This window comes from Chelonoidis abingdonii, chromosome 2 (genome assembly GCF_003597395.2).
Source record: "Chelonoidis abingdonii isolate Lonesome George chromosome 2, CheloAbing_2.0, whole genome shotgun sequence".
NCBI classification, from domain to species: domain Eukaryota; kingdom Metazoa; phylum Chordata; order Testudines; family Testudinidae; genus Chelonoidis; species Chelonoidis abingdonii.
In genome coordinates this window covers 139,714,918-139,729,500 of record NC_133770.1, presented here as the reverse complement: position 1 = coordinate 139,729,500, position 14,583 = coordinate 139,714,918, and the positions used below count along the sequence as shown (strand labels likewise).

At 40.9% G+C, this 14,583-nt stretch overlaps 1 protein-coding gene across 3 annotated transcripts in view; it reads right to left on the bottom strand.

Moving 5' to 3' along the window:
- The window catches only part of TRIO (trio Rho guanine nucleotide exchange factor), a 457,553-nt gene that overhangs the window by 139,481 nt on the left and 303,489 nt on the right, over positions 1-14,583 (bottom strand). For all 3 annotated transcript variants that reach the window (XM_075062688.1, XM_075062687.1, XM_075062686.1), the window contains exons 24-29: positions 14,088-14,154; positions 13,237-13,346; positions 11,716-11,785; positions 11,110-11,199; positions 6,793-6,885; positions 600-711 (exon numbers count right to left, since the gene is read on the bottom strand). In XM_075062688.1, the coding sequence (XP_074918789.1) occupies positions 600-711; positions 6,793-6,885; positions 11,110-11,199; positions 11,716-11,785; positions 13,237-13,346; positions 14,088-14,154 (542 nt within the window). The remainder of the gene's footprint in view (positions 1-599; positions 712-6,792; positions 6,886-11,109; positions 11,200-11,715; positions 11,786-13,236; positions 13,347-14,087; positions 14,155-14,583) is intronic.

The window sequence follows — 14,583 nt, the reverse complement described above, 5'->3', positions numbered from 1 at the left end:
CATGATTGTTCTTTTCTGGCTATGTCTAAGACCAAATTGGTTTATGTTGCCTTTTTTTTTTTTAAACTGCCACAAGATGTACTGTTTTTGAACCGGAAGTCAGTTATGGAACAGACATCATACAGATGTGAAAGCAATGACCTTCCTGGAGATTATTACTTGATACATAGACCAGAACCATCTCTGGTGGATTTACATACTTTTTTGAACTTTCTTCAGACAAAAAAAGTTATGACACTGGATGAGAAATGCAGCTGAGGTTATTTAGCTCAAGATGCGTTCCCTTAGAATAGAACTGAATCAAATGTTTCAACTGTAAGTAAGCTGTAAATAGCTGTATGTCAAGATGTTAGAATATCCTTTTTTTAATCAGATATATTACTATAGTTTTTGTGATCTGCTCTCTTATAGTTTTATAAAAAGAAATCATCCATATGACTCCATGTCAAAAAGATGAAAGCATATCAATGTCATTAGAAAGTGAAAGCCATTCTAAACAAATTTCCACTTTTTCCTCAGATCTCTGACTTCAGCAAATATTTCAATATGTAGTTACAGAATTTATTACACAAGTGTACAGTAGCAAGTTTTAGTTTTACCTTCCAGCATGCTGAGGTGCATCGCATCATTGGCTCGCTTTGGCACACTAAGCATTACCTCCAGACCATCTTTAATCTCGCCTTTACCTTCTTCACAGCAGGTGAGCAGCTCCTGCAGAAGATCAACAGGTCACTAGTAGCATAATATCTGTTTCTACAGTACAACGATGAAGTGGGTATTCACCCACGAAACCTCACGCTCCAAAACGTCTGTTAGTCTATAAGGTGCCACAGGATTCTCTGCTGCTAAAACAAAAACAGTAGCATTTGTTGTGGTGACTAAAGGCCTCATCCTGCCAGGTGCCCTTCAGCTCCTCTCAGACTGCAAGTGGCAGCGTAGCATACTCTATGCTTCGCAAGATCAGGCCCTGAACGGGTAGCAAGAGATTCTATTTGATTTGTTAACCATCCATACATTTCAAAGTTAGCTAATCCAAATATTAATCAGTTTTTAAAACCGAGTGTGTTAAAGAAAGAAGCTTTTGATAAAGTGATTAAAAATGTAATGTCCAACGTTCAATAAAATGTTCGTATACACTTGCAAATCTTCCAAAAGTTATAGGTTTGCATGAATATTTGTGTGTAAATGACGTACTGGTCAAAGAGATGTGTTTAAGCACTAGAAACGAGGGCCACAATCCTGCATTCTGATTTAACAGTATATATCCTGGTGCCCCTGGGGACTCCCACTTGACTTTAGCATGAAACTGCCTGGGTCCACATTCCTGCCTTAGAATCAAGTACTGTCCCAGTGTCAGACATTCTTGTGCCACACTGCTGCAGCCTCTAAACAACACAGATATAAAACCCATCTTTCCTCAGCTGAAGAGGCATATATCCCCCGTCAAGCATCGAAGCCAGGCTCCACATTGGCTACAGCATGCTTCCAGAACTACTTTTCCCTTTAAAAAATAAAACTGTCTTATTGCTCATTCTTAGCCTATTTTTGCGACTTCATTTTTTTAAAAAACAGTCAACACAATAAACGCAAGAAACTAGAGTAAAAACAGACTTCAGAGTTACGTGGCTTTAGCACTAAGAGCAGAAGATATTTCAAGAACTTTCTGGGCACAGGTTCTGAAAGAGACAAATTAAAGCAACTTGCCAGAATCTAGGAGAGTGACCTAGCCATCTGAAGTCTCAACTGCCTCTAATTTGTTGGCTCTCTCTACTCTTCCTAGTTGCTTTTATTTATGCTCTTTCACATCTGCCAAGTCTCCTTCCTTTGCCTTTTTTTCTCTCTTTAAAATGCTGTTTGAATCCCTTACTTCACTGTGCAGGTGGCAGCAAACAACAGTGTATTAGAAGATTGCTCTCTGAAGCATATAATCAGGATGCTTCACTCTGCTGATGTCTGCACAGTGGAATAGAATGAAATGGCAGGGGAGAGCATAATTTAAATAAACTGTATAGGGAGTGGTGTGGAGGTAAGACAAATGAACAGCAGGAGATAATGCATGAATAATCAGAAACACAAAATAAACAAAAATGTCCTCAGCTGGACACTTTCCTTAAAACTGTCAGCCCTAATGTTTTCCAGCCTTCCTTCAGCACATCATCCCACATCATGAAGTCCAGAGACAGGCCAAAATGTATGCCACAGCCTTGATTTACAGCCCAGTCTGATTTCAGGCACAGGGCGTTGGGGCTGGATTAGGAACTCTGCATCTACACCCACTTCTGTGTATTTAGTACTGGTCGCTTCCAAAAATGAAAGGAGACTATTTTCTAATTCTGGTCCAGATACAGGCAAAATCTCTTGAAAACAGCTCATCTAGGCACTCTGACCAGTCCAGATGAAAGACAATGTCCAGTTGTTTTTTGGACTCTGCCACTTTAGGCTGAAATTTCATGAGAAAAGCTTGGCACTTTTGGCACCATCAAATCTGACTTCAAACAGCAATAGTGCTACACTGGACTCTAACTCAGGGTTTGTCTTCACTACTGGGGTAAGTCAATCTAAATTATGCTACTCCAGCTATGTGAATAATGTAACTGAAGTCAATGTCGATGGAAGATATTCTCCGGTCGATTTCCCTTACTCTTCTTGGGGAGCTGGAGTACCGGAGTTAATCAGAGAGTGCTCTGCCACTGATTTAGACCCACTAAATAGACACCTTCTGCATTGATTGCAGAGGCATCGATCTCCCCCTTGTGAAAGACCAGTCCTCAAACTTAAGTTCAAGCCTGATTCAGCTCACAACACTGCCACTGCATTCCCTCTTAGGCCTGGTCTACACTACGTGTTTAAATCGATTTAAAGAGCGTTAAATCGATTTAACGCTGTACCCGTCCACACTACAACGCCTTCTTATATACCGCTCATACCGAGCTCTCCTTAAATCGACTTCTCAGCTGATCACTCCTCCCACGAAAACCCAAAGATAAGGTTAAGATGTACCTATAATAACAGCTACCTATTCCCACTAATAGATATAAAACACAGTCCTAGGTAGCACTGAATCGCAGTTATATAGAGGCTCAGCAACTGAAAAACATCAGTACAAATAAACGAAAATGCACACCCATTTGACCGCTATGGACGCCATTAGAAACTCGAAAATGCAGCGGGCCAAAGAGCTCCAGGAAAGCCCACTCCCGCGCAACTTCTTGAAATTACATCTCCTGTAATTCAGCCCAGCGTGGGCGCACTGACTCCGCCTAAACGAAACAACCAACCCGCACCCATCCGGACCAGGCTAGAGATAGCGCGGATGGCCCGTTCTCAAATACCCCACAAACGCATACCAGACCAATCGCCCGACACCCTAGGGAGCAAAGAACCATGCGCACTTCATATCGCATAAACAGCCACTGCTCATTGAAGAAACAAATTGTTCTATCAGAGCTCCATTAAGACAAAAAGAAATCCCAAGCGTTTGAAAATCTCCAGGATACACAGCGCTGTGTCCAAAGCGACAATGGGAGCCAGAGACTCAAATGGACGCTATGGAATGAGAGGAGTCTGAGGCTACCGCACTATCCCACAGCACAAGCAGTCTCTGAAAGTATTTCGCATTCTAGGCTAGCTCCCCAAAAACTGTCTGGTTAGCATCTACAAAACACAGGGTCTGTACACCCATCTGCGTGGTTCAGGGAAACTAGCTCCTCAAGTCACCCCCCCCCACCACCCGGTGAAAAAAAGCGGACAAGAATCAATTTCATTGACTTTCTTTCAATGTCCTCATGTGTACTGAATGCTGCTGATAGACCGCGATGCAATGAACAGCAAGTGAAAGAGCAGTATCCGACACTTCCATCTCCCTCTCCCCCCAAGTTCCTATGGTGTAGAACGGTGCAGTAGGACTAGTAACCGTTTCTCATGATATTTACATGTTGACAGAGCGAGCTCATTCCTGGATATACTCAAGTTGAATAAGGACAGAACGCTATAAACTGCTTTCATATAGGCAACTGGAGGCTGCAGCCACCCTCCCAAACTATTTCCTGTGTAAAAAGAACAAAGATATCACATTGTACTGCAATGGAGAGACCTGATACAATAAAGGACAAAACAAAGCAGCAATAGCATAGAGCTCAGACTCCTATCCCCGACAACTAAACGACACCTAAGCCATGTACCTGACCCTCCAACTAAATCATCAACGTCGCGGAGCAGTGCGCCTCCACCCCAATATCCATTTACTAATGTCACCAAATCAGTGTTTCTACTATTCCTGCAATCACTTTCAATACTTCACAAAAAAGACAAAACAAACAACTCGGGCAGGCCACTGCAACAACAGTCAACTCAATCAAAACTAGCCAGGAAGGTTGGTCGAGCTCAAGGAACCCGCACAACAGCCAACCCCGAGAGTAGGGGCATGTTGCAAGGGCACCACCGCTGATGACACCATATATACTGACACTGGAGCTCAGAATGAAACTCTATCTGATACCTGGTCCCTCATAATAACTCAACCCGAGCCCACCCTTACTTCTGGCAGCATTGACTCTATATTATCAGCAAACCCACTTACGGAGAGGCAATTGACTCAGCAAATTTGCTCTCTATTGGCACGCATAAAATGCCACCAACCAGCAACTCTCGCAAGAGAGCACTAAATTATGCATAGCAGGGACCAGTACAGGGAGGGGGAGAGACAAATAAAACCGTCATTTCTTCAGTTTTTCCTCCCCACACAAAAACCGAAATCCCAGAAGCCAGGTGCTAGACACAGCCGTTCACAGAACACCGACCAAATATACCCAAGCGCGCCAGTCCATCTGCTGCTATCACGCAAGAGAACAAAGTGAAAATGTCTGAGATAGTAGTGAGCTGGGAGTATCGCCTCTCTGTCCGCGGGATGGATCAGTACACATACGCCCGGATCGCACAGAGAAACAAAACAGATGAAAAGAGGCTCAATGGTCGACAACCCGAGGTGCATGATATAGGTGTCTTGCGAACGATCCCAGGCGAAACGCTGCCGAAAAGGAGTGTCAGCTGTGTTATTCCAGAAGCGCGGCACGGAAGATGACTGATGACGACATGGATTAACCACGGAACCCCCAGCACCCGAAAATGAGGCGACAATCAATGCCTCTCCAGAACACCAAGGAGAATAATCCCGAAAAGAGGAAGCGGGAGGAGAAACCAACCCATACGCGGGAAAACTAATGGGGATAGGCACGGAAAACAACGAAAAAGGGCTACCCACAACACTGCAACTCGCCTCTCGAAAGATCCCTCTGTAGGCATCAGCGCGACCATGGACGCACAACGCCGAATTACTGTGCCTAGTGTGGCCGCATGAAATCGAATTTATAATATCAGTTTTATAAAACCGATTTTAGCTAATTCAATATTATCCCGTAGTGTAGACGTGGCCTTAGTTAAGAAACAGCTATAAGTGGAGAGTGTCATTTAGTCCTAACTTTCAATTTGTTTTCATTTTTATTTCTTCTCCTTGGGATATGGGCTGGTCCACATTTTCATCCCCCTCCAGCCTCTCACAGTATCCCGCAATACACCAACACCCTTTAAGCTACAGGTAACTGAAAGAAATATGGAGGATGTCAATGCCACTAGGGGGATGAAGTGGCTCCTTGTGAGTAGTGAGGCATATTCTACTCACAAAGTTACTGCTTTGTGACTCATTGGGGTCATGAAATTAGGCTTCCTTGTCAGTGAATGCCACCAATCAACTCAGACACCAGGCTGCCCCACAACTTTTGTTATTAATCCATAATTTTGGCAATGTTTATATTTAAAATTAAGTTTTGAAACTGACAGTTGACACTTTCTAAACACACATCTGTTTAGATCAATATTGTAAATTAAACAATTAACAGGATTATGGATGTCTTCATAATTTTTTCCCACTGGCAGAGGAGACGGAGGATTTCACATTCAATATAAAATGTGATGTTAGCTTCCGCCTGCTGTGACCTGAAATGGCCAAGCTATTAAACATTTAAAAAGAACAATAAGGAATATCTTATCAGTACATAGGCTGGCAATCAAAACAAAGTGCAATTTTAGCTAAAGAGAGAAAAAGTTAATGTCTAATTTTGAATTTATTAAGCACACAAACCCCAGGATACCCTAGAGTATTTAAAACTACAAATACAGTACATTGCTCAAGTCTGATAAGCATTGCCCTGGAGTCCAAAGTGTTCTCTGTCCATTGTCAAATACTTCTTTTGCTTAATTTTAAACTCTAATTTAGCCCCATCTTGTGGTAGTAATAGGTGTCTATTTGTGTTTTAGTATTCGCAGTGTCAATCTAGATAATTTTAAAACAGTATTACATAAAAATCCATAGCCCAGTGGTTTTCCAGACACTCTTAATAGTATATTAAACCATTTAAAAATATTGATACAGCTAGAGGCTTATGAGACTTCATTCTAGAAGCTATTTCAACATTATCATTCATGAACTCTTGGGGTGGACAATAGCTGCTTGTTTTTTCACTGGAAAAGCCAAGAGAGTATTTTTAAAACTAAGAGTAGGATAACTAGGGCAAGTATATAGGTGTCTTATTTGATTTATTGGTGTCTGAATAGAAAATTGCTTATTTAGGACAATTTTTCATTTTTAAGCAGTTTCTTATAGAAGATGTTACGGCAATTTCTGAGGCTCATTGAAAAGCTGCAGCATGAGGCCTTGGTCGTATTGATTATGATGGGGTTTTTGCCTTTATGAGAACTGCAGGATGAGACACCCTAAAACTTTAAAGTGATACCTACCTTTAAGAGAAGCTGATATTTTGTTATCCTCTGGACAGGTTTGATAAGGTAAGAGGAGATGGAGTTGGCCAATCCATGTCGCTGTTGTATTTCCTGTATTAAACAAGGACAAATTTGAGTGTCATGTGTATCAACAATAGTAGGTTAGCCAGCTACAAGCGTTACATTTGATGCGGTACCTGTCCCTTCCATTGTAACGGGCAAAGAAAAAAGGATGGTATAGCAAGATTCTCAAATCAAAGCATGTTACATTTTGAGTGCATCTTCTCCCCTTCTATATAAAAATTCTTTTAACTTCCTGGCCAAGGGTCATCAAGCTTTTAAAAGGACCTGCATCTAAATAGCACAGACTCTGGATCTGAAACATTGAGTTTTTAGGCATTTCAACTTTGATAATTATTTCCTAAGTTGCTTTGGGTAAACAGGGAAATGCTTTTGGCTGTGATGATATTGTCTGGCAATAGCCAACGCCCATTTGGGAACAGATTTCACACTCTGGTTTGCTAACTTAAGCGTAACCAACTCAGGGAAGCGTGTTTCATTAACTGCTGCTACAAGGCCAGCAGAGGGAGCACGAAGTATAATTTACTGACTACTTACCAGAAGGGAAAGAGCTCAGCAATAGTAGGCAAGATTTTAAAGAGGAAAGCTGAGTATTTACATCGAGGACTTCCTTCCATTATAATATGACAGTTATAAAAGTAGGCTAATTAAGAACTTCAAACACTAAATGTTTAACTGATTGGTTGTGTCAATTTGGCACAAAACCAATACAACTCATACCCACAGGGTACTTGTACTCATTTTTAAGTAGCACATTATCTACCGAATCCATGAGTTGTGAAACCATGATTGTGTTGCAGTCACACACACGGCACTAAGGTACAGGCTGTGTACTAAATATGAAGTCAAGTATGTTTCTAGTTTGAAGCTGATATGCTAGATTTCTTTACTAGACTCAGAAGCACAAGGTAGTGTGCTTTTAAGGAAATTGTAGGTTTGAGGTTTTATACAGTTGCAAACAGCACCCCTATAATATACAATGCAGTCTTAGCTTATATATATATATTTAGCTATGTGTGTTACATGCATGCGTGTTGTGTGCATATAAGTATATACATATAGTGTTCATTTGTATATACACACTTTTTACATCAATATTAGTTGCCTAATTACACATTATACAGGACTATTTGGTCATCTCTGACTAGTTTTCTCTCCCAACACAGCTCTTCATTTTCATCTATTAGAAATGCAGCATGTGGAAGTCCAACGTGATGGGTCTTTAAAACATTCATACTGTTGGTGGCATTAGTGAAAGTTCTTTCGCATACAGTTCAGATACCTGTAAAGATTTTGTACAGAAGCTTAAATCACAAGCCTCTTTTTTCTCCTCTTAACACAAACAATTCTTCCCAATATCCATTTCACTAGTGATGGCTCAGAGTACATACTTAGGAGGGAGCACCATAATTGATGTTTAAATGCACATGTACTCTTTAACCAAGGGCACATTTGGAAAGGGAATCTTAGTCTTCTCATGTGGCAACTTATGAGTTCTCAATGAAGTTCAGTGATGAAAGTCCAGAAGCAGTTGCGGCCTTTTTGCCCTTGTCTCGAATGGACATCATACATACTTGGTGAGGAACTTCCATATAAAAGCAAGTTGTGCCATAATTAGATTAGCAGCTGTAATGGGTTGTATAAACCCTTCCTGGGCTAAGAGTTAGTTGCTTATATTAGCAATGAGAAGGTGGTCAGGGAAAGTGTGGGACCCTTACTGAATGGGAGAGGCAACCTAGTGACAGATGATGTGGAAAAAGCTGAAGTACTCAATGCTTTTTTTGCCTCGGTCTTCACAGACAAGGTCAGCTCCCAGACTGCTGCACCGGGCAGAACTGTATGGGGAGGAGATGAACAGCCCTCAGTGGTGAAGGAACAGGTTAAGGACTATTTAGAAAAGCTGGACATGTGCAAGTCCATGGGCCCACATCTAATTCATCCAATGGTGCTGAGGGAGTTGGCTGATGTAACTGCAGAGCCATTGGCCATTATCTTTGAAAACTCCCCCGGATGATTTGAAAAAGCCAAATATAGTGCCCATCTTTAAAAAAAGGGAAGAAGGAGAAATCCAGGGAACTACAGATCGGTCAGCCTCACCTCGGTCCCCGGAGGTGACCACATCCATTTTGAAGCACTTAGAGAAGAGGAAGATGATCAGGAACAGTCAACATGGATTCACCAAGGGCAAGTCAAACCTGACCAACCTGATTGCCTTCTATGATGAGACAACTGGCTCTGTGGATATGGGGAAAGCTGTGGACGTGATATATCTTGACTTGAGCAAAACTTTTGATATGGTCTCCCACGGTATCCTTGCCAGCAAGTTAAAAAAGCATAGATTGGATGAATGGATTATAAAGTGGATAGAAAGCTAGCTAGATCGTTGGGCTCAATGGATAGCGATCAATCGCTTGATGTCTAGTTGGCAGCCAGTATCAAGCGGAGTGCCCCAGTGGTTGGACCTGGGGCCAGTTTTGTTCAACATCTTCTTTAATGATCTGGATGATGGGATGGATTGCACCCTCAGCAAGTTCATGGATGACATCTAGCTAGGGGAGAGGTAGATATGCTGGAGGGTAGGGATGGGGCCAGAATGACCTAGACAAATTGGAGGATTTGGCCAAAAGAAATCTGATGAGGTTCAGGAAGGACAAGCGCAGAGTCTTGCACTTAGGATGGAAGACTCCCATGCATAGCTACAGGTTGAGGATTGACTGGCTAAGTGGCAGTTCTTCAGAAAAAGACCTTGGGATTACAGTGGATAAGAGGCTGGATATGAGTCAACAGTGTGCCCTTGTTGCCAAGAAGGCCAATGGCATATTGGCTGCATTAGTAGGAGCACTGTCAGCAGATTGAGGGAAAGGATTATTCCCCTCTATTCGGCACTAGTGAGGCCACATCTGGAGTACTGTGTCCAGTTTTGGGCCCCTCACTACAGAAAGGTTGTGAACAAATTGGAGAGAGTCCAACGGAGGGCAACAAAAATGATTAGGAGGCTCGGGCACATGACTTACGAGGATAGGCTGAGGGAATTGGGCTTATTTAGTCTGCAGAAGAGATGAGTGAGGAAGGATTTGGTAGCAGCCTTCAACTACCTTAACGATGGAGCTTGGCTGTTCTCAGTGGTGGCAGATGACAGAACAAGAAGCAATGGTCTCAAGTTGCAGTGGGGGAGATCTAAGTTGGATATTAGGAAAAACTATTTCACTAGGAGGGTAGTGAAGCACTGGAATGGGTTACCTCAGGAGGTGGTGGAATCTCCATCCTTATAGGTTTTTAAGGCCCGGCAAGACAAAGCCCTGTCTGAGATCATTTAGTTGGGGTTGGTTTTGCTTTGAGCAGGAGATTGGACTAGATGACCTCGTGAGATCTTGTCTAACCCTGATATTCTATTTTTCTAAGAAGGCAGGAGGACCTGAGCTGATCCTGCACTGAGCCAGGAAGTGGAGGAGCCACAGCAACCAGCAACTGGAAGCAGGGCTGGAAATTCAGAAGGTGAAAGTAACCCAGGGAAGCCAACTTGAGGCAGACATCAGATGCCGACCAGCCTCAATGGGCCCTGGGTTGGAACGTGGTGGAGTGGGAGGGATTGGGTTCCCCTTCTCCACTCTACTCTGTATCCTCTAGAGGAGCTGCTGCCCTGAGAAATGTATCCACTCAGCAGAGTTGCATGAACCAGACCCATTAGGGGGATCGGCCACTGTAGACGCTAACCACAAGGCAGGAGACCCTTTCCCCCTGACTACAGAAGCTTTGAACAGTACGTTGAATAGAAATAAAAACAGGTTATTGTTAAATTACATTTTCACGCTGCAAGTCCAAGATTTTAGTCTTGATTCAGTACAATCAAACTGAACCAAATTCATCATTGTTAGAATATGCAGCATCTGTCTCTAAAACTGTAGTTTAATATCTGAGTTTTAATTGCTAAAATCTGTTTGCATTTCAAAACAGACATTCAACAGTTGCAATGTTTCCAATTCCTTTGATAGGTGATAGCAACTGTTTAAAATTATATTTTAATTGATTTTTAGGGGACTAGAATAGCAGTAAAATACTATATATTAGACATCGCAGACACAAAAGTTCTTAGATTTAACTGACATTATGTTGTAGGATTATTAATTATGGAGAGTTTATCTGGTGTTACTAGTAGATGTCCAATTGCTTAGGCATTCCAATGTAATTAGAACTGCATAATTAAAAACAACCCATCTTTATTTTTAATATATGCACAAAAAGTCTAGTACTTACATCAAAATATGTTCCTGCATGCTCCAATATCAGCTGGGTAGAATCTGGCTTATTTTTACAATACGTAACATACATTTGAAACTTGTCTGCCTGCAGAACAAAATGCAAATTTATACAGCTTATGAAAGAGCATTTCCACTGCCTGAAACCAGTCAAACTACTGGGGATTCTTTTCCAATTCAACCCAGCATTGTGAGAAAATAAACAACATAATTAGAGCCCTGGGCGGATACAAAATTTGTATCCACGTCCAATTCACGATTCGCAAACATGGTCAGTGGATATCCATAGATTTGCAGGGCTCTAAACATATTACAATCAAAATAATAAAAAGGAATGAGAAAGTTGGTTTATAGTTAAGTGAGCTATATTCTGCCCTCGGGTGTATGCACGCAACTCAAACTGATTTCAGTGGGAACCATGTTCTTGCATTTGTTGGCAGACATTGGCTTTTTAATTAAAGTCAATAGTTTGTTTACTCCAAAAGGAAGAAAAGTACTTGTACAAATCCACTAATTAAGAAAAAGATTACACAAGCGAAAGCCTCCATCTCCTTCTGCTCTCGATTTCATTTGTTACTTCTAACACCAACCACCATTTCATTACCCAAGTTACGAAGCAGTGCCCAACATCTTCTGGTAACTGTTCGTATTTCTCCAGCTCCTTGAGGAATATGCTGTGGGTAGAGAAAAACAGAACACCATTAAAAGGAACATGGCATGTTTTCATTAGGGCAGCTAACATTGATTTAGAGTTTGAGCAGACATATTGTTAGAGGATCTTCATACCAACAGCATGGTCTGACAACTGGATCAAGATACTATGAATGGATGAGAATCTGGGGTGCCAGGATCCTATAAATATCACATCTCAAAGAAGAGATTTTAAATGGTTGGTGATAAATACCGTTGTATTGAATTTTTTACTGCTGTATTATCTACTCACTGTAGTTACTGCTGCTGTTCCCTTCAGAAAGGGACTAACTGCTGTCCTGTCACCTAAGCCCCACAAATGGTTTAATTTTTAAATGTCCGTAAAAAACAGAATAAGAGATGGAGGCTGGCCTCTGCAATGAAAGCCTTTCCCCCCTCCCTAAAAAGCCAATCAATGACGGGAAAAAACCTCTGTTCTCCATACCCATAATAGATTACTTATGAAGTTATTTAAGGGCAGCGACATGGTGCATACAAAGTAACCAACAAATGGCTTTCTTTGCAAGACTATCCCTTTCACAGCCAAAATATTTTGTTATTGATCTAAGTTCCTGGTATGAGTTTGATTAAGTCTGAGATTTTTCACTACTGATATGGCATAGTGCACAATGCTATTGTACCTTGCGGATCATTAGAGAATATAGCTGTTGTGAATCCCTGAGATAATATACAAAATGGCAGCTCTGCTAGACATTATTATTTCTATTACAACAGCATGTAAAAGCACCCATCGGGGTCTGGATGGTGGTAAGCCAGGCAACAGACAAACACACAGGCTTACATGGCCTCTAACTCAAAAAGATTTTAATCAAACTTAACAGAAGATGCAGTAAATGCGTGTAACAAACAATAGGAGATAAAATGTCAGTAATACTAGCCAAACATACGCTTCTGAATCATTAAGAGTTAAAAAAAGGTATACTGAACCAGTGTCTGTATCAAACTCCTTGTAACCAGTGCTAATGGCAACCCTTTTTGGCAATTTTCACAGAAGGGCCAAGGAACAACAGAAAAAGAGACAACTACCCCCTCCCACTAGCAGTGGTTTCTAACAGTCACAAATGGCAGGTGAACATGATGAGCCTGACACAACCAATCCCTGTGCTAGGTAGAATCAGTGGTGTCCATCTCTTCAAGGCAGTCAACCAGTCTAGAATTTTAACGCGTTCAAATTGCTTCTTAAAAAATTCAAGATTAGAAGACTTATCTGGGCCAGAGAATGGAATTATATATATATTTACTGAAAAATGCGATCATTGAAGAAGGTAATTTGATGATGAGGAAGACTCTTTAGCTACTGTTCTGGCAAAATGTCCTTTATTCATTTATATACACAATATTTGGTTTGGAAAATACCTGAAGTGATCACTTAATCTTTACTAGTAAACACGGGCATGGAAGCTAAGTTACTCACTTATTATGGAACTCATAGATTTCCTGCATGTTTCCAAAGATGATATGTTCTTTGTTTACAATACCAGGTGGGATCTCCTCAACACCACTGGTCATTTCCCACAGATACGTCTGGCCAGAAGAAAAAATGCACATGAAAAGCAATCAAGTTTCCAAACAGTAGCAGTTTCTGACATTTGTAACTAAACATTCTCACAGGGAAAAGTACGGAAAGTATGAATTATAACTGATTTTGGGGTATGGAGCTTTACACACTGTGCATCTTAAAAAAAGTCAAGGTTTGAAAGTGACAATCAAATATGCTCCTTAAGACTTAATCTTTTAAAATATGCAATATTCCTTATAACAAACAGTGCTTCGGGTAGTATACCAGGTCATGTTTGGATTCCAGAAGTTTTCATTTTGTGAAATAGCTACTGCTGAGCATTACTTGCTGGAGTTTAACAATTACTGGGCACTTTTCCATGGAACCTCTCTGAATTTCTGTTCAAAGAGAGTCAGCCAGTCCCGAAACATGTGATAAACACAATGAAAGAATTAACATAGGCTCATCTCTGCTACTAACAAAACAAACTGACCAAAAAGCCAACAGAAATGGACAGTCAGTTCTGAGACCATTAAAATGTCTTCTATTGAGCAAAGAGTAATAAAGTGCTGGAAATGAAAATGAGCAAAAACAAAGCACATAGGATCAATTCTCCATCAGCTGACACCTGGTGCAATTATGTTGACACTAGCAAGTAGCTTGAACTTGGCCCTGTGATTATAAACTAACAACATTTGGTTGCTAAAGAAATGCAGAAGTAAAATGATATACATAATGAAACCTTGTCCTATAAAATATACACTTACATCCATACATTCCCGGAGGTCTCTTACGTAAGCCTTTTCTGTCTGAATTAGCTCAGCCATAATGAACCTTAAAAATGACAAAAGAATGAAAGATCAAATTGCAGCCAGATAGATCACAGGATAATGCTTTTCCACTAATCGGAATATGCTCTCTCCATTGCAATGAACTTACTCTATTTCCAATATTACAAGAAAAGCACAGAAGAGCTTCATTAGCATCAGAAGGACTTTTTTGTTGGGGGACTGGCTTCCAACACTAGCAAAGTTTAAATTGAAAAAAATAAACAAACAAAAAAATGAAGGGATGAGGCAGCAAGGATTTTAAGACAATTAACAGAGAGAGAAAAGAGGATCCATTAGAAGCACGCGGCTCCTATTCAACTGATAAGAAATGAAGAGCAATAGCTGCTACTATGCATGAGCAGGAAAAAACTTGACGTTTTATGGAGCTGTGTTACTTATTTATTATTATTTTAAGAGTCTTATTTTGCAAATA